The sequence below is a fragment of the Hemiscyllium ocellatum genome, chromosome 2, assembly GCF_020745735.1.
Source record: "Hemiscyllium ocellatum isolate sHemOce1 chromosome 2, sHemOce1.pat.X.cur, whole genome shotgun sequence".
Taxonomy (NCBI): Eukaryota; Metazoa; Chordata; class Chondrichthyes; order Orectolobiformes; family Hemiscylliidae; genus Hemiscyllium; species Hemiscyllium ocellatum.
The window spans coordinates 19532694-19554169 of NC_083402.1; the positions used below are offsets into that span (position 1 = coordinate 19532694).

General features: G+C 42.2%; 1 protein-coding gene across 4 annotated transcripts in view; it reads right to left on the minus strand.

Annotated features, from left to right (window-relative positions):
* The window catches only part of glra3 (glycine receptor, alpha 3), a 141893-nt gene that overhangs the window by 112604 nt on the left and 7813 nt on the right, over positions 1-21476 (minus strand). For all 4 annotated transcript variants that reach the window (XM_060843068.1, XM_060843051.1, XM_060843074.1 and 1 more), the window contains one exon: positions 2638-2705. In XM_060843068.1, the coding sequence (XP_060699051.1) occupies positions 2638-2705 (68 nt within the window). The remainder of the gene's footprint in view (positions 1-2637; positions 2706-21476) is intronic.

The following is a 21476-nucleotide window of genomic DNA, read 5'->3' on the forward strand; positions in this document are numbered from 1 at the left end:
CATCATCATGAGGTATTGTCACTGGGTCAATTTCTTGGACCTCCCTCTGTAACAGCATTTTAGGATTACTTAAACCAAATTGAATGCAGCAGTTCACAAAGACAAAGATAATCTGGCAGGAACAATACATGTTGGCACCGCCAATGAAATCCATATCCCAGAATTAGCATAAAATCAAGTATCTAGTTGTATTAGAGATATAGTTCCTTCCTGAGGTCTGTGGACTGTTGGCAGCATGGAAGTTCTTCAAATAAGGTCCAGTTGATTAGTCAGCCAAACAGCTTGCTATTGAGAAATTCAGGTTTCAATTTACTTGAATTTTCAATTCTAGCTCCTGACTTGGCATGGCATGTCCCAGAAAAGGCAATGCAGATTTTTGAAGGGCTAGGCCAATTGTTTGGCTTGCTATCTAATGAAAGAGTTCCGACAATGGAGGGCCAACTGGAGGTCTCTCTAAATCCAGCGCATTCAAGTGGGTATTGAATGATTGTTCAGATAAAAATGTGACCGTGATTGGGACAAAGCTGACATTAGGCAATGCTGCTCATTTGAAGAGGTGATGGTCTGAATGGTCTCTCTCCGCACAGTAAGACTTCTGTGATTCTGCAGCGACAGCCCCATTGGCTGAGATGGGAGCTTTAGCTCCTTAACTGAGTGACAGGAGTCCTTTTCTGAAGAGGTCAGTTCTGTGTCATTCAAAATGGCCACAGCTGACTGCCATTGATCTTGAGCGGGCACTGCCAGTAGCCAGACCTGTGGCTCAGTGACCATTATGGGCTAGGGTTGTTGGGGTGGGAGTTGGGGGGAAGGGCGTGGAGGCCCTGGTATGACCCATTCGCCCTCCCCCACCATTTCTGCTTCAGGCCCTAAGCCCTGAATGTTACTCAGGCTGAGGTGAAGCAGCCGCACTGTCAACTGAAACTCTCAGGTGAGGAAAGAATGGAGCCTTAACAAGGATCTAAGTTAAACAACAATATCCTGAAACAGTGTCCTGTTGGGCAACCGGTCTGACCCTGAACGGCCCTTGTCAAAAATGGCTCAGAGTGGGATTGGTGGTAAGGAATCAGCATCTGTTCCTTCCAATTTTGATGGCTGCCCACTTGAAAACCCACTTCACTATCTATAATCTTACTATGGTTATTCATTATAGATTAATATTGCGTCCATCCCAATGGATGGAGTAATGGTCAGAGATCGAGTAGTTACTCACTGAAATAATAGATGATCTGAACCTGTGGCATCTCACTCACTAAGGAGACAGTTTGAAGATCAGGCCATGCATAATCAGACAATATGGTACTCCCAACCTGCTTCCTAAAATGCATCATCATTTGTACCAACAAAACCATCTTAATGTAATCATTGAATATGTCATTTTGCAAGCAGCCATTGTTTGTGCCATCACGTGAATAGGATATCCCACATTTCCTACAGGATTGGATGAAAGTCTCCATCCCAAGTCTCCACAATGTACTTACACACATATGTTTACAATGAACTGGCATGTCCAAATTTGTGGGAGTCCCACTCACCCTCCCAGTACAGGCCAAGCTGCATCTATACTCTTGTTGCTGTCGGGTTATAAGTTACAGAATTTCAGTAAGCAAATCACCAGTTTCTGCTTGGATACACTGAAATCTTATGCTACTGTCACAGTACAGAATTGGTTCTTTTCAGAAGCATCGTTAACCATTCAGGGCAAGCTTTGACATTTGTAATGCCTGTCATTTTTGCTTATTTCAGTGTGGAAATTCCAATAGAAGCTCTGTCCGTTCCGACAATTTGAATTGGTGCAATTTTCAATTTAATTCTCTAACTGGCCCCACAAGCCAGACTTTCCTCTGTTCGCACATTTGTTCTGATATATCCACCTAAGCTGTGCAATGAGCTTCACCCAATCCCGAACACACCTCTCCGGTACCTTGAATTTTCAAACTGATGATCAATTTCAATGCGACCTCACTGGTTTTAAGATTGAGTGAGCTGTGTATCTGATGATCCATAGGACCATAGAACATAAGCAGGCCATTCAGCCCATCATGTTTGCTCCATCATTTAGCGAGATAATGGTTGATCTGATAATCCTCTACTCCACTTTCCTCCATAACCCTTGATTTCCTCACTGATTAAAACTCTTTCTAACTCAGCCTCGAAAAAGCTTCTTGACCCAGCCTCAACAGGCCGCTGTGCTATAAAGAATTCCAAAGATTCAGAACCTTCTGGGAAAAGAAATTGTTTTAAGGTTAGGGTTGCTGCAGTGAGGTGGTAACCTTGATTACACATGTTGATGTCTGCAAACACAAGGATATGAATAATTTCCTTCGAATGAGCAGGTTTGCACCAGTGGCAAGTGGGTATTGAGTTGAAAGAGTTTGGACTTAATGGCCAAAAGCCAGGGGTCTAATTAGCATGAGGTTGACTAATACTCAAATAAATGCAATATGTAATAAGACTTTAAAGGTAGGTGTCCCACAAAGATGATGTTAATTGAGAAGAGGGTTTTTACACACACACATCAATACACACACACACACACACACACATACACACACACACACACACATACATACACACACACACACACACACACACAATTACTGTTATAAAGCAGCTTACTGCACAAAAACAATTACTCACCATGGTTGTCTCTGCAATTGAGCCAAAGCTGTTAATAAAGATGTTGCAGCTGACATTAACAGGAGGGCCTGCAAAAATAATAAGCGAAAGAGTAAAACTCAAACATTGCCTCCAAAAGGCGAAGCAAAATCAGACACAAAACGTCTAACTGAATCAGTTTCATTCTTGACATTGAGAGAGCCCCTGAGACCTTGCTCACAGCTTCTTTTCCCTTTGTCTTTGATTCACTTACTCAGTCCTCTACCTTCCAGCCACTGGGTTTTTTTTCAGCTGGAAGAGATGTGTATGGCAGGCTCCTCAGTGGCAGTTGTTAAGAATAACCCAGTTTATAAGTGTTAATGAGACCACATACAAGGACTGAGCCTCTATCTGTTCTGAAAGGAGACTGGGCTAAGCATGTAGCACATACAAGGTAAGTCGATACTCAGATAACAAGTGGTTACTGAACTGGTTTTGATTGACAGAAACATAAGCAATTTGCCCAGGGCATTTTCTGCCCTTTTGGGCCCAGGTTTCTTTGCAAGGAACAGGAGAGAAGGATATTTAACCGTGGAGTGTCAGACATGATGGGTGGGTTATGCTGATGGATATTTTCTGATCAATTATTTTTGTGCACTCATAGTTGTTTTCTCAACTAAGGAGAGAGTCTGGACATTTCCAAATGCCATTAACTGAATTTTCATTTGGTCTAAATGACATTCAATATCCTGAGGGCAGTCACTAAGTACAATATGACTTTAGATGCAAAACTGCTCCAATGCACTTGGTCTCACTCTTCCAGAGCACTGATTTGACTGTCTCTGCATTGCAACTTTCCACATTCACTTAAGCAAGCAGACAATACTTCAGCTCTAGATCTTGTCTGAAGGACACCACCTCAGGCAATACAGGGAGTTTGCAGTGTTCTGATGTGGGTCTTGAACCTTATAACCCAGAGGCCGAAAGTGCAACATGAAGACGAATGACTTCATTAGGTGCAGAGCCTGCTGTTTATTACGTACTGTCTACACTGCAATCCAGAATTAAAGAACATGTAAAGCCACCACTTGTGGTGTACATAATCTAGTCCCAGCTTGGGACAAACAGTACTGCGGACCCCTTCCTCAGTCCGCCTTATCTTTTTTCTCTCTACCCAGAAGAGTTACCATGCAGAACTGAGTGGTCTTCCTACCACCAAAGTCACCATGATGTTTTTCTTTTTTTTTAACCAGTAACCACCATGAGTGGAAATACCTGTGCAGCCCAATTGAACATTTACAAGCAAAGGCCATTACGAGAAATACAAACCATCCTCATCAGTTCTTTAAAAATTTAACCTACTATTATCATCAACCTGCTCAGAAATGATTTGGACATGCTGGTGTTGGACTGGGGTGCACTAAGTTAAAAATCACACAGGTTATAGTCCAACAGTTAGTGCTTCCAATTAAACTGTTGGACTATAACCTGGTATTGTGTGACTTTTAACTGTTCAGAGATGTTATTGCACACCTCTGAAGAAGATGGGACTTGACCCTCCTGGTACAGAGGCAGGTACACTTCTGAGAGCTCCCCCGGTTCTGCTTTATAAAGGGCTTGGTGATGCGTTCCATGCCATTTCCTGTTATCAAGGGAACTCATACTCAACAAACCACACATGGTGATTAATTTCTGGTCCATCCTGGGACGTGTAGGGGATACAACACGTGTAAATTCTCACAACCCCAGGACATCCCATACTTCAGAGTCAATTGAATAGCTCTGCATTCTGCACTCAGTGCTGGAAGACCGAAAAATACTGCAAGCATGATGCCACCAAGTGTGCAGTGAGCTCAATGGCACACTCATTTGTTGTGGTGATTCTAGCTGGTGCTTAAGTATTGACAAAGAATACTGAAAGCATTCTACTCTTTTTCCTCAAATCATGACAGGATCATTTGTTTACATTCACCTGGTTGGCAAGATTAGGTCTCTGCTTAATATCCTCATTCAGAAGCTGACACCACCGATAGTGCAGTACCACTCAGCTGAGCACCTTGATTCTCTGCTCAAGCGTCTGCAGTGGGATTTGAATCTCTGAGGCAGGATTACTACCACAACACCAAAGCTCACACCTATGAGCACAGTTTATAAGATTGCTCAAACCAAACATTGCTTGGAAGGTCAATTTCATGGCAGTTTCTGAGGCACTGTCACGATCTAGCCATGAAATACCTTCTATGCTATGCATCAATTTAATGAACTTTTAAGTCATTTTAGGTAAATGGGACATTGGACTGCTATCAGCTGAAAGATAATATTGGATTCTGAAACTGACTTGTTATACGTTACTTTGTTTGCATTCTAGGTGACCTACAAGTGAATCCCATGGAACAATTATAAACACATGTGCACAATCAAATCCAAAATTGACTTCCAGCAATTTTTCAGTGCGATGCTAAGAATAGCCCCAGAACAATGAGTATCCCTCAATATTGTGACTCAACATCAGCAGAAAATGTCAAGAATAAAATTTGACCATCTATCCTAACCTGGAGCATAATCTTGTTTGGTGATGTTTGGAAAGGTTATCTCAATGGGAGCAGGAAGAAAGGGATTTCCATTCATGTTTCTCATGATAGACTCAAGATGGGGAATTTTATCTGACCACTCTCTCAATTAATTACGTTTGTCTCAGATGGGAATCATAAGAAACAAGGAGTGCGAGTCGGCAGTTCAGTCCCATGATCCTGCTTTTCCACTTAATATGGTCATCTCAATTTTCCTGCCTTTTTTTAAAAATTCATTCACAGGATGAAGGCTTGCAACTAGGCCAGCATTTATTGCCAATTCCTCATTTCCCAGAGGGCAGTTAAGAGCCAACCACATTACTGTGGGTCTGGAGTCACATGAAGACCAGACTAGATAAGGATGGCAGTTTCCTTCCTCAAAAAGGACATTAACGAACCAGGTGGGCTTTTCCTGACAATCAACATTGGATTCATGGTCACTATTAGACTCTTAATTCCAGATTTTCCTTTCGCTATTAGTGAATTTTAATTTGAACTCTGTCATCTGGTGTGGTAGGATTTGAACCCAGATTCCTTAAACACTATCAGGGTCTTTGGGTTAACAGTACAGCAATAATACCACTAGGCCATCATCTCCCCTGCTCAGTATAAATTTATTCAGTGCCTACTAGACTCTGGAGTAGTGAGTTCCACAGGTTCACAACCTTTTCAGAGACGTCATTCCCCCTCATGCCTATTTCAAATCTGTCACCACCCATCCCAAAACTATGACTTTTCATTCTAGATTGGCCCACAAGAGTAAACATCTTTTCTCTGTTTACTTTGTCAATCTCCTTCAGAATCTTCTTGAAAATATTACAGACCTGAAGCAGGAACCCAACCTTCCCTGATGCATATTCACATTTTCCTGATGGCTGCACAATCAGATGTGATGATAATTCTGCTCTGAGGAGGCTATTGCATTTAAAGATGTTGCATGCTTCTATTTTTATCAGATTTATATTTCTGAACACATATTGACTGTTTTTCCCAGGTTTCACACCTCCTTACTAAACCTCAGCGATCATCCATTCCCGTTTGATTTTAAGTCCAACTCTCAACCTTCACTGTGATCTGCAATTCTCTCCCGATCTGCTATTTCTTTCCTGATTCACGAATCTCGTGATCTCTTAATCTTCCTGAAGACTCTGCAAACAATAACTCTTGAGTCTTTGATTCTGCCTGCCTGAATCACCCCATGACCAATTCCCTAATTACAATCAATCTTCCCCATAAGATCAACAATCCCAATGTCATCACAAGATCTTCAATTCTTCCTTAATCCCTGATATCCCCAACCTATGAACCTCCTAACTGTATCTCTAAAACCAAAACCTATCCATTCCTGAAGTGGTGGCCGTGAGCCTCAGGATTTCCCAAGCAGCCTGACAGTCAGGTAAACTTGACAACTCGGTTTACTGGGAGGAATTTCTCAAAGAGATAATGGTTGGCCTAGAACTCCATAACGTTCAGGGAAATTAGCCTTTGGGCTTTCTGGCCAGCTATCTCATGAACGGTACATGCAAAACTTTCAGTGTCAATGGCAGGTCAAGCAACTGGTACTAACATAGATTAGATTATTTACAATAGATTATTTACAATTAGATTATTTACAACAGACCTTTCAGCCCAACAAGTCCACACCAACCCATTCCCCTACACCTAACACTACAGGCAATTTAGCATGGCCAATTCACCTAACCTGCATATTTTTGGTCTGTGGCAGTAAACCCTCACAGACACAGGGAGAATGTGCAAACTCCACACAGACAGCTGCCTGAGGTGGAGAATTGAACCCAGCTCTCCGGTGCTGTGAGGCAGCAGTGCTAACCACTGTGCCACTGTGCCGCCCAGAGCTCCGGGCTCTGAAAAAAAGTCATATGAGAGTTGAAACGTTAGCTCTGTTACTATCCAGAGATCAAGAGGTGCTATGCAGACTCGCTGAGTTTCTCCAGCATTCCCCGAAATTGGTCCATAAATAGTTACTGACTGATTTCTTACCTTCACAGAATATTCTAGTGCACTGTGCTGATTCTGTCAATGAATACTGCACCTAGAGTCATTCACCTGTCTTTTCTCTGTAGCAGTGCACACTCTATCTTTACACAATTTGCATTTGAATGCCCCAGTCGAGCTTTGATGTGGAGATGCCAGTGTTGGACCGAGGTGGATAAAGTTAAAGATCACACAACACCAGGCTATAGTCCAACAAGTTTATTTGGAAGTACGAGCTTTCAGAGCACTGCTCCTTTGTCAGGTAACTGGCGGAACAATTATGAGATGCAAAATGAGGCAGGCAGTTTGCGCACAAGGGACCACAAATAGCAAAGCGATAATTTATTTTGTGATGCTGACTCAGGGACCAATATTGATGAGGACATAGGGGAAAATTCCCCTCCCTTTCTTCAAAATAGGTCCAGTAGTTATCTGATGATAGAGCAGTGCTCTGAAAGCTTGTACTTTCAAATAAACCTGTTGGACTATAACCTGGTGGTGTGTGATTTTTAACTTTGTCCTGTTGAGCTTTCCTCTGCCAAAGTGTGAGAAAATGCATTCTTGAACTTAATCTTTTCATCCAAAAACCTACACTAGCATTTCCTTCAAATGTTAACTGCACTCTGATCAAAGCCTCTGTGATCATTGAGAAATGCCAAATAAAAGGTGAAGATAATTCAGAACCCTTTATACGAAAACTGCAATTAATTCAGAAATATATGTCTCAGATGGTGTGTAAAATGAATAATCGGGTAATTATACTAGGGGATATCAATTTTCCCCACATAAATTGGTATAGTCATTGTGTTAAGGGTTTGGAGGGGGGCTGATTTCTTGGAATGTATCTGGGGAAGTGTTTTTGTACCAATACATAGACGGTCTAACAAGGGACAGCACAGTGCTCCATCTGGTTCTGGGGAAAAAAGCCACACAAGTGTTTGATGTGACATTGGGGAACATTTTAGCTAAAGTGACCACAATGCAGTATGGTTCAAATTTCTTCTGGACAAGTAAAGAGATGGCCTGCAAAAGACGGTTTTGATTTGGGGAAGGCAGATTGGATTACAATAAAGCAGGATCTAGCCACAGTAGATTACGAACAGCTCTTTGTAAGTAAGCCAACAGCAGAGCAATGGGTGGGGGGGCGCGGGCATTCGAAAAGGAGCTGGGGAGAGTACAGGTACAACTTGCACCCTTCAGAGGGAGGTGTAGCATTAGTAAGTTCAGAAAATCCTGGATGTCTAGGACAATTCAGGAACAGATGACAGAGAAGAGAAAAGCTTTTAGGAGGCCCAAAGGGATCAGTTCAGCATGCCCCTAGAGGAATATAGGAAGTGTGGGGGAAACATAAGAAAGCAATTAGAAGAGCAAAAAGTGGAAAAAGGACTTGTGAACAGGATTAGGGAGAATCCTAATATATTTTATAAATACGTTAAAGGAAGAAGTTAATCGGGAAAAAGTAAGGCCCAATTGGACCAAGATAGAAGGCTGGAAGAACACAGCAAGCCAGGCAGTATCGGGAGGTGGAGTTTTGGGTGTAACTCTTCTTCAGGACTGGGGGTAGGTGTGGGGGGAGCTGCAGATAAAGAGGGTGGCGGGGTCAGGGTGGTGAAGTGGGGATAGGTGAAAACAGGTGAAGGATATGACCTAGTTGGTCAATGGGAAGAATGAATTTGGTTGGTAGCTGGAAAGAGTGGAAGGGCGGGGGAGGGGCAGGGAAGGGAGTCAGGGGATGAGAAAGGAGGTTATTTGAAATTGGAGAGCTCAATGTTGAGTCCTCTGGGCTGTAGGCTGCCTAGGCAGAAGATGAGGTGTTGTTCATCCAATTTGTGATTTGGTTCATTGTGGCAATGGGGAGGTCAAGATGGTTATGTTGGAAAGGGAGTGGGAAGGGAAATTTGAATGGGCGGTGACGGGAGGTCAGGTCGACCTCTGCGAGCCTGACTGAGATGCTCAGTGAATCTTTCTCTAAGTTTACGTTTGGTCTCTCCGAGAAGACCACATAATCCCTGGTGATAGTCTCCAGATGGATGTTTACTACAAACCCACAGATTCCCATAACTACCTGGACTACACCTCCTCCCACCCAGTATCCTGCAAGAACTCCATCCCATTTTCCCACTACCTCTGCCACCGCCGCATCTGCTCGGACGAGGAGACATTTCACTCCCAAGCATCCCAGATGTCCACCTATTTTGAGCAACGTGCTTTTCCTTTCTCTGTCATCCAGACAGCCCTCCACCACACCACCTCCATTCCCCATTCCACTGCTCTAAACCACCCACTCAACACAATAAAGACAGAGACCCCATGTCCTCATCCAACGTATCATCCTTAAACACTTCTGCCAACTCCAACTAGACCCCACCACCAAGAACATCTTCCCCTTCCCACCCCTCTCTGCCTTCTGTAAGAACCGTTCCCTTTGACAGTCCTTGGTTTGTGCCACTCTCCCCACCAAACACCACCCCCCAACCCTCGAACCCCCAGGTACCTTCCCCTGCAAACGGAAAAGATGCAAAACCTGCTGGTACATCTCGCCCATCACCTCCATTCAGTGCCCCAAACAGTCCTTCCAGGTGAGACAGAGGTTCACCTGCCTCTCTTCCAACCTAGTTTACTGACGTGGTCCTCTCTACATCGGGCAGACCGAATGTAAACTTTGGGAACAGTTCACTGAGCATCTCAGCCTGGCCTGCAGGGGCCGACCTGACCTCCCAGTCACCGCTCATTTTAATTTCCCTTCCACTCCCTTTCTGACATGACCATCCTTGGCCTCCTCCATTGCCACAATGAACCAAACCACAAATTGGAGGAACAATACCTCACCTTCTGCCTGGGCAGCCTACAGCCCAGAGGACTCGATGTTAAGTTCTCCAATTTCAAAAACCTCCATTCCTTTCCTCAACTGCCTTTCCAGCCCCTCCCCCTCCCTTGCACTCCTTCCAGCCACCAACTGGATTCATTCCTTCCACTGACCAACCAGGTCGTACCCTCAGACTGTCATCACCTATCCCCACTTCACCAACATTTGCTGCTCCCCCTCCACCCAACCCCAGTCCTGAAGAAGAGTTATACACAAAACGTCAACTTCTCCACATCCTGATGCTGCCTGGCTTGCTGTGTTCTTAGGACTTCTGCCTGTTTACTTTGGATTCCATTTTTTTGGTCTCTAACCAATTGGATCAAGGGGCAACCCGTGTGCGAAGCCACAGTTTATTGAAAGGGTGTTGAATGAATATTCCTCTTCGGACTTCACTCTGGAAAAGGAGAACAGCGGTATGGAATTCAGGAAAAGGAACAGTGAGGAACTTACACAGTTTGACATGGGAAGTGAGCAGGTATTGGAGGGCTCTGTCAGGCTTGAAAACTGACAAATCCCCTGACCCGGATGAACTGCATCCCAGAATGCTGTGGGAGGTGAGGCAGGAAATTGCAGGCCATCTGACAGGAATGTTTAATTCCTCTTTGGCCATGGGGAAGTGCCAGAGGACGGCTTAGGTGGTTCAACTTTTTAAGAAGGTTGTTCGAGAAGAATCAGGAAATTACAGACCAGACTCTCACATCAGCGGTAGGGAAACTACTGGGGAAAATTCTGAAGGAGTGAATTAATACTCATTTGGAAAGGCATGGGTTAATTATGGATAGACAGCATGGCTTTGTCAGAGGGAGGTCATGCTCAACAAATTAGTTAGAATCTTTTGGAAATGCAATCAAGTGTCTGGATGAGGGAAGTTGACGTAGTTAATATGGATTTAACAAAGGCTCTGACAAGGACCATATAGAATACTGATTGAGAGGGATAAAACACAGGGAATTCAGGGAAACCTGGTAAAATGGATCAGAAACTGGCTGAGTAATAGAACAAAAATGTAGAGGTAAAACGTTGTTTGAGTGACTGAAGGCTGGTGTCTGGTTTGTGTACCACAAAGATCAGTACTGGCACCATTATAGTTTGTTATATACATAAATGTTTTAGATGATAATATGGGGGGACTCTTAAGCAAGTTTGCAGATGACACCAAGATTGGTGGAGTGGGTAATAGTGAAGAAAATGGTTGTAGGTTACAGGGAGATACGGATGAGTTGGTCAGATGGCAGACCAGTGGCAGATAGTACTTAACCCTGAAGAGTGTGAGGTGATGCACTTTGGAAGATGAAAGAAGATGAGGAAGCATTTAATGAATGGGAATTCACCAGATATCTCAGAGAAACAGGGGGATCTTGAGGTAATTATTCACAGATTCCTGAAGTTAAAAGAACACATGAATTGTATAATTAAGGCAACAAATGGGACACTTGCTTTCATCAGTTATGGCATAGAGTATAAGAACAAGGAGGTAATGTTGGAGTTGTACACAGTGTTGGTTAGGCCACAGCTGCAGTACTGTGTGCAGTTCTGGTCACCACACTACAGGATGGATGTGAAAGCATTGCATGGGGTACAGAGGAGGTTCACCAGGATGATACCTAGAATGGAGCAATTGAGCTATAAAGAGAGACTACATTGGCTTGGATTGTTTTTTTTAGAGTGGAGAGAACTGAGGGGGAACGTGATGAGGTGTATAAGGTTATGAGGGGTATGGAGAGGGTGAATAGAGAGCAGCTGTTCCCCTTGGTTGATGGGGCAATCATGAAGGGGCATAGTTTTAGGATAAGGGGGCAGGAGATTCAGAGGGGATTTGGTAAAAAAACCTTTTGCACTCAGTTGGTGGTGGGAATCCGGAAAGCACTGCCTAGGAAGGTCATGGAGTCAGGAAATCTCACAATTTTTAAAAAGTATTTGTTTGAGCACTTCAAATATCACAACATTCAAGGTTATTGGACAAGTGCAGGAAATTAGGATTAGTGTTGTTTTAGTGGTAGTTATGTAGGTGAACACTCAATGGGTTGAAGGGCCTTTTCTGCGGTCTATAAATCTATGAAGCTATAACTCTCTGTATGAATCCTAACAAGCAAGTCGATGTAAGCATGCTAATAAAAGATATTTAGGCATTACAAATTGACTGGAAAAAATACATTTTGCTCCAGGCTTAGCAGTTAACACTGCATAAGTTTATGTCCAGCTGATTTAAAAATTAAAATTCAGTTTAAAAAAAAGAAACAAAATTTTGTGGTTTGAAGACCCATTCAGGGACATTATTTATTGAATCTAGGCACCACTGATCAGGTTAGCTTTTACTATCCATAGCCAATTAGCCTTGAATGGAATGGCTTGCTTAGCCATTGAAGAGGCCTTTTAAGAATCAACCACACTACACTGTGTCTTGAACTATTTGTAGACCAGAGCAGATAAGGATGGCAGATTTGGGTTGGAGGATTTGAGCAATAGGGAGAGGTTGAATAGGCTAGGGCTGTTTTCCCTGGAGTGTCAGAGGCTGAGGGGTGACCTTATGGAGGTTTATAAAATCGTGAAGGACATGGATAGGATAAATAGACAAAGTCTTTTCCCTGGAATGGGGGAGTCCAGAACTAGAGGGCATAGGTTTAGGGTGAGACGGGAAAGATAGAAAAGAGACCTAAGGGGCAATTTTTTTCACACAGAGGATGTGTACATGTATGGAATGAACTGCCAGAGAAAATGGTGGAGGCTGGTACAATTGCAACATTTGAAAGGCATCTGGATGAGTATATGAATAGGAATGGTTTAGAAGGATATGGGCTGGGTGCTGGCAGGTGGGACTAGATTGGGTTGAGATATCTGATCAGCATGGACGGGTTGGACCGAAGGGTCTGTTTCCATGCTGTACATCTCTACAACTCTACTGAACAAGATGTGACTTTCACATCAATTCATGATCACCATTTTGAAAATAGCTTTCAATTCTAGATTTGTTTCATGAATTGAGAGTTCCACGAGCTACCTTGTGAACTCATATCACCACAACATTTGCCCAGGCTTCAAGGTTACTAGTCCAGTGGCTGTTATCACTACTCCACCATCACCCCACTGAAGACCTTACTCTGATACTTCTACGCAGTATTGAAGAAGTGCTGCACTATTGGAAATGCCATGTTTGGTATGAAACTTAAAACTGGCATTGAGGGAAAAGGTACTCATGCATTTTACGTAAGGCTGTGAACTTGATCTGGCTGAGTGAGGAGTCTAGACCAGTCGGGTCAGACAATAAGTGCCAGCTGCTGCTGTGATGCTCAAAACATTGAAAATGCAGCCCATGGCCTTTGGAAAAAAGTTGGCAAAATTTTATTCATGGCAATTTGTGCATAGGCCTGTGGCAATACAGGGTATCACAGTATGTTTCACTACAACTAATTTCATTTCTGACACTTCTGCAACAACAAGCAACCCTCAGTAAATTGAATAGCAGCAGTAATGAGAAAGGGTGTGAAAAACAATTTGTTTTCCAAGTTGTCACTTTCTAGATTATTGCTAGATAAAGTCATTTGAAAGTACAGAACTTAAGTATTCTTGAAAAAAAGACAACCTATTGAAGCTTTAAATTTTGCATTCGTCAGGACGGAATTGCAAGAATACTAAATATCAAAGGGGAGAAATCAGTTTATATATTGCATGAGAAGAAGGTGCTGACTTGTTGGCAAATGGTAAGATTGGTAAAGGAATTTCCCTGGAGAAGACAACAGGGAACAATTGGCTGCTGAGCTATGTTTGAGTTCAAATGTACAAGTGAACTTCAATCGGTCAAAGCAATGCCACAGGGCTTCTGATCTTTGCTGAGCTGAAACGATGGTGGACATGTCCTGTCTCTTTGCAAATTACAAGGTCCTGAGTATGAATATGTTTGGTCTCTGGCAAACATAACTGAGCCAAATAGGTATGATTGATAGATAATCTTAAATTGGTTGATCATGTAATTCTCAGCATAGTCAGGATTGTTTAGTAAGTAGAACCCATTTACAGATTTAAATCTAATGTTGGATACAATTCTCTGAGTTTTATAAGCACTGGCTGATTGCTTAGGGACAACCTGACTGTTGTGAAAAAAATGAAAGGACACGCTATTTGATACAGCCTCTTTCCATGCACTATAAATTGTGTTTCCCTTTTAGACCCGGTAACCTGATGAGTGGAAGATGAAAAGCTTTGAAAGTATGTTTCTTTCTTGAGCAATATTGTTTGGTATCTACAAAATAATTCTTTTATTCAGATATTCAGTATGGAACCTGGGCAGCAGTTGAGACTTGATGAAATTGAATCTTCTGTGGTTTGCCCTTTGGTATTCACTGGACAATGAATGGTGGCTCAGTCGTTTGCACTACTGCCTCACAGTCTGTGTGGAGTTTGCACATTCTCCTCATGTCTGTGTGGGTTTTCTCTGGGTGCTCCAGTTTCCTCCCACAGTTAAAAGATGCGCAGGTTAGGGCGGGTTGGTCATGCTAAATCGCCCATAGTGATCAGGATATGCAGGCTATGTGGGTTAGCCAAGGGACGTGAGGGGTAACAGATGTAAGGTTGCATGGGGGGTTGGGGTGGGGGGGAAGAGTGAATCTGTGTGGAGGGTCAGTGTAGAGTAGATGGACTGAATGGCCTGCTTCCATGCTGTAGGGATTCTATGATCATATTCATTGTATTTCGAAGCTTAGGTATGACCAGTACATCATTCAAATAGAATGTACTTCAAGCAGTACAGTTAAAACACAGAACATTTATGCTCATCATAATGGAAAAGTAACATGTGCACAAAAAAAAGTGCTATGATTATAAATGTATTGACTCATGTCAGCCTACTTCTTCCTTTAACCTATATTTTGTGCCTCATTTTCATCATTTTAGATTTTTGACTTTGTTCCTGTTCTCCACTCCCACAGACATGAAAGGATTACCATACATACGAACAAGATCACTTCTAATCCTTTCACTTCTGTGCTTGCCATCTGGCATAATGTTTTCCTGTCAGAAGATGTTACGCTGGATAAGTAACACATAAGATGATCTTAATTTTGATTTTGGAAAAAAATCTGTGCACAGGTATACAGCATTTGCTATCTGCTGTTGTGTCTCCTCAATACAGAGAAGAGCAGATGCATATTAGGTAATTATTTTACAGGATATCCTCACTGATCCTGCATTTATGACCCACAAGTGCTAATCACTAGCTATTTCAGTTCTCCACTCTGTCCTCAGACTCCTGAAATATTCATAGAATCATAGAGCTGTACAGCACGGAAACAGACCCTTTGGTCAAATCCATCCATGCTAACTAGATATCTGAAATCAATCTAGTCCCATTTGCCAGCACCCGGCCCATATCCCTCCAAACCCTTCCTGTTCGTATACCCATCCTGATGCCTTTTAAATGTTGCAATTGCACTAGCCTCCACCACTTCCTCTGGCAGCTCATTCAATACATGCACCACCCTCTGCATGAAACCATTGCCCCAAGATCTCACTTTAAACCTATGCCGTCTAGCTTTGGACTTCCCCAAAGTCCAAGGAAAAGACGATGGCTACTCACTCTATTCATGCTCCTCATGACTGGATAAACCTCTAAAGTCACCCTTCAACCTCTGACATTTCAGAGAAAACAGCTCCAGCCTATTTACATAGACATAGAACATTACAGCGCAGTACAGGCCCTTCGGCCCTCGATGTTGTGCCACCCTGTCATACGAATCTGAAGCCCATTCCACCTACACTATTCCATGTACGTCCATTTGCCTGTCCAACGACGACTTAAATGCACTTAAACTTGGTGAATCTACTACCATTACAGGCAAAGCATTCTACACCCTTACTACTCTCTGAGCCTCTCCCTATAGCTCAAACCCTCCAAACCTGGCAATAATCTTGTCAATCTTTTCTGCACTCTTTCAAGTTTCACAATACCTTTCTGATAGCAAGGAGACCAGAATCGAACACAATAATCCAATGTCCTCATTCCAGGGAATTTTTATTCTAATGAATTTCTGTTGAACCTTGAGGAACAGAACCTCTTGTTTCTTCACAGTGTCACACTGAGACCAACAAATTAAGGTCATAGTTATCGCTCCAACATTTTTGGATAGCAGTTGCTGCTAATGGTTCCCACTTTACCTTGACTCACCTTTTGTTTCTTCACATATGAACGTACCAATTCGGATCATGAGTACGCAACTTGGACCCTCAAGATTGCTTTGTCGGTTACTAGGATCGTGGCTAATCTGATTACTCTACATTCTCACCAACCCCCAAGCACCTTGTATCCCATTACAGATCAAGAATTTATCTACCTCCGCTTAAAAATTATTCAAGGTCTCTTCTTCAACTGCTTATTTTGTAGCAGAGATTTTCAAAGTCTCAAAAACTTCTGGGAGAACAAAATGTTTCTTTGACTCTGCTTTAAATGGACAACTCCTTATTTTGAAACAGCAACTCCTAATTTATGTTCTTCCAAAAGCAAAAAACAGCCTTTCATATGAACTCTGTCATGACCTCTCTGGATCTTATATGTTTCAATCAATTTGCTTCTCATTTGAAACATACAGGAGGACCCTAAGGGGACTTGACCGGATAGATGCAGAAAGGATGATGTACTGGGAGAATCTAGAATAGGGAGTCACCGTTTAACAATAAGCGGGTACATTTAAAAAAGAGATGGAGAATTTAAATTCTACCAATTGGTTTTAAGTCTTTGGAATTTGTTTCCCCAAATGGCAGTGGATGTAAAATTTCTAAATAGTTTTAAGGCAGACATAGTTAGATTTCTGTCAAGAGTGTGGATGCTGGAAAAGCACAGCAGGTCAGGCAGCATGCGAGGAGCAGGAGAATTGACGTTTCGGGCAAGAGCACTTAACCTGCTGTGCTTTTCCAGCACCATACTCTCGACTCTGATCTCCAGCACCTGCAGTCCTCACTTTGACCTTGGAGATAGATTCTTGATTATCAAGGCGCTCGCCATATGAGGAGCAGCCAAGGACTCTGGGTCTGTACTCGATGGAGTTTAGAAGAATGGAGGATCTGATTGAAACTTACAGAATACTGAGAGACCTGCATATAGTGGAGGTGGAGAAAATGCTTCCACTAGTAGATTAGATTAGATTACTTACAGTGTGGAAACAGGCCCTTCAGCCCAATAAGTCCACACTGACCCGCCGAAGCGCAACCCACCCATACCCCTACATTTACCCCTTACCTAACACTACGGGCAATTTAGCATGGCCAATTCACCTGACCCGCACATCTTTGGACTGTGGGAGGAAACCGGAGCACCCAGAGGAAACCCACGCAGACACGGGGAGAATGTGCAAACTCCACACAGTCAGTCGCCTGAGTTGGGAATTGAACCCGGGTCTCAGGCGCTGTGAGACAGCAGTGCTAACCACTGTGCCGCCCAGGTGAGACTAGGACCCGAGGACACCATCTCAGAGTGAAGGATGTCCCTTGAGAATTGAAAAGGAATTTCTTCAGTCAGAGAGTGGATTAATCTGTGGAACTCATTGCCGCTGAGGGCAGAGGCACAGGGCAATCTTGGGATGTTGATCTCCAAATCCCTGAAGCTTGATAGGTTAATTAAGAAGGCATACAGGGTGCTTGTCTCTATCAGTCGTAACATAGATTATCAGAGCAGGGAAGTCATGTTGCCCAGAGCTTTGATTCAGCTGCAAGTTAGAATATTGTCTGCAGTTCAGGAAGGATGTGATTGCACTACTGGGACTGCAAGGGAGATTAAAGGGGATGTTATCTGGGATGGGGGATTTCAGCTATGAAGGAAGGCTGGATAAACCTGGGTTGTTTATTTTACGCAGAGAATGCGGAGAAGAAACCTAACAGAAGTGTCTAAGATTGAGGAACATGGACAGGGTGAATAGAAAGCAATTCTTCCTCTTAGTTGAAGGGTCAATAATTTTAAAGTGAAAGGCAGGAGGTTTACAGGGCATTTGAGGATTTTCTTTTCACCCAGATGATGGTGCAGGTCTAGAACGCACTGCCTGGGAAGATAGATGAGGTCAGAAATGTGATAACCTTTTAAAAGTACTTGGATGTGCCACTTGAGGTGTCATAACATTCAAGGCCATGGGCCTAACACAGAGAAGCAAGGCTAGTGAAAGTAGTAGTATATTATGGTGGTACAGACTAGATGGACTAAAGGGTCTCCTCTATATTGTATGATTCTATAACTCAATGGAAGAAATTTATCCCGCAGCCTCCGAACCTTTTGAATCACCCTACCATCAATCAGGCTTTACAGAAGGGTTGAACCAGGATGGTGAGGATGCACTGAGTTGACATCAGTTCTGGCCTGTAGGATAATCTACTGTGCATACTACCGATGGAAAAACAACTGTCCAGTTGCTGCCATGATAAAATTTGAGCTTTTCCTGGTTTGTGCAACTCAATTTCTCATTACTTTCAACAAGTAAATACATATTTTCAAAGTTATTTTATATTAGATTCCCCGAGAAGCACTTAGATGCAATCTTATAGCCTTGGTCCAAACATAGACAAAGAGGTTGAATATCAGCATTAAGGTGATAGTGACTGACCTCAACACGGATGCAGCGTTTGATTGGGTATAACATCAACAAGCAAGATGAAATCAATGAAAATTAGGAGGAAATCTCTCCTCTGGTTGAAGTCATTCCTAACACAAAGGAAGATGGCTGTGGTTGTTGAAAATCAAACCAAATAATGCTGAGTGGGCTGCTTCTACTCTTTATTTGTATGCATGCAATTTACATATATCTCCTCAAGTTTCTTCAGTTCCTCCTTCAGTGATTGCCTAAACATCATAACACTGAAGTTAAAGATTCTCAATGGTGACTGCACAGTGTTCAAAATGACAATCTTCAGATACTGAAACAGCTCAAGCCCTAATACTGCAAGGTCCGGAGAACACTCATATTGGTCTGAGCAGTGGGTTTTGTACCACAGAACCAGCAAGCAATGACCATCTTCAACAAGAGAGAGGCTAACCACTCTCCCTTGACACTCAACAGGCTGACCATCGTCAAATATCTCAATATCATTGTGACTGGCCTGAAACATAAGTGGACTAACTACATCAACACTTTGACTAAAACAGCAGGTCAAAGGTTGGGTATTCTGAGTTGACTACCGACTCCCCAAAGTCTGTCCTCCCTCTTTCAAGGTATGGCTCAGCAGTGTGGTGGAATATTCTCTGCTTGCTAGGATGAGTGTAGCAACACCATTCAAGAAATCTGACAGAGTCCATGACTATCATCCCATACACATGCTTTAATTGGCCTGAAAGGGTTAATATGAAGTCTTCCTGTAGCACTGATGTTACAAGGGAGACAGCCAAACAGACAATCAGACAAACATAATACTGACCAGCTCCACCCAGAGACTGTATATCAGTCTCTGGGAGGAGTTGGTCAGTATTATGCTTATATGATTGCCGGTTTGGCTGTCTCCCTTGTGACCATGACTTAGTTCAGACATAATTTGGATCTATCAGGAGATATAGATACACCTCTTAACAAGTTTAATGTCATGAATCTGTCAAATGTTATGATACTGTATTCCTTATTTGTTCTGATATAATGTTACACAAATACTTTTTGGTTTAATCTAATTTTTTGGCAAATTCCTATCTTGATGTAATTTCATGCTTCCTTTTGCATTCACAGGATCAGAAGACATTGCTTTGTTTGGGCTCGACTATTTCTCAATGAAAGATTCATGTTTAATGACACATGCATTATTCTCTTGCATTGAGAAGCACAAAATAAACAAATTAAGCTCATTTCATACTGTAACTCCTTTAATTATTAATTGCAGTATGGAACTCATAATACAATCAATTCATGAAAAATAATAGATTAAAACTGAGAATTTGTTCATTTGAATATACATTTATTCAAATAAATATTTGTTCATTTATTCATTTGAGTATGTGTCTCAGACATTGGGTACTTGGCACTGAATTTCAATGTGGAGATGAAAGTCTGCATAAAATATTGAGAGCCCTGGCTTTATAGAAGCACAGGTGCAAAAACAAGGAAGCTATGCTAAACCTTTTAAAAACATTGGCCAAACTTCAGTGGAAGTCTTGTGTCCAACTTTGGGTGTAGTTGGAGTTTATTTAAGACAGAGATAGATCGTTTCTTGATTCGTGAGGGGATCAATGGGAGAAGGCTGGAAAATGGGATTGAGGAACATATCGGCACTGATCGAATGGTGGAGCAGATTCAATGGGCTGAATGGCCTAATTCTACTCTGATGTCTTGTTGTCTAATATTTTAGGACCTCAAGACATGGGAAGAGGAAAACTATTAAACCAGGGACATCAGTTTTTCTGAGGGAAGAAACTTTATAGAGTTGTTCAAAGTAACAAAAGACATTGAGATGGTGAAATACAAAGAAAATAAAATTGTTTTCGACAGCTGAAACATCAGTAACCAGAGGAGAGAAAAAAAATTAAAGCTATTGATATGACAAGCAAATGTTTTATGTGGAAAATTGTTGTATTCTGGAATGAATTGTCTGAAACAGCTTCAGCAGTCAATAATAAAAGGGAATCAGAAAATATGTAAAGGGTCTTCTGGAAGTTAAGTTCATTACATACCCCAATTCCCCATTATCACAACTAAACTAGTCCCACTTGCCTGTGCTTAGCCTCCAAACATTTCTTATTCATGTACCTATCTGAATGTTGTTTAACATAGCAACTGTACCTGCATCCATCACTACATCAGGAACTTCATTCCAAACATGAGCCAATCTCTGTGTCAAAAAGTTGCCCCTCAAGTCCTTTTAAGATCTCTCTTCTCTCACCTTAAAACCAGTCCCCCAGTTTTGAAATCCTCCACCTGAGGAAAAGGACACCTGCCGTTTATCTTATCTATACTCCTCACAATTTTGTAAACAGCTATAAGGTACCCCTCAACCTCCTCCAGGTTTTCTCTTCATTTTTTTCAAGTGAAAAAAGTCCCAGCATACCCAGTTTCTCCTCAAAACTCAAAGCCTCCATTCTCAGCAACATCCTGGTAAATCTGTTCTGAACTCTCTCCAGCTTAATAATATTCTTCCTATAATAGGGAGACCAGAACTGGACTCCAGAAGCCTCACCAATATATTGCATAACCACAATATAATGTCCCAACTCCCATACATAAATGTCTGAGCAATGAAGGCTCAACATGTCTGCGAAACGTCTTCCTAACCATCCTAACTATAAATGATACAAACTTCAAAGATGGGTATATCTAAACCCCTGGATTTTTCTGTTCTACAACACTGCCCAAGGCTCAACTTTTAAGTATGTCTTGTCTGTGTTTGTTTTATTGGCATAAACAGAAGATTGGCTTGTTAACAGTAACCTCAAAATGGGCATAAATGGATCTTAATGTGGTTAGTAAGATGAAATAGGTAGATAGGATAGTGAAGAAGGCATT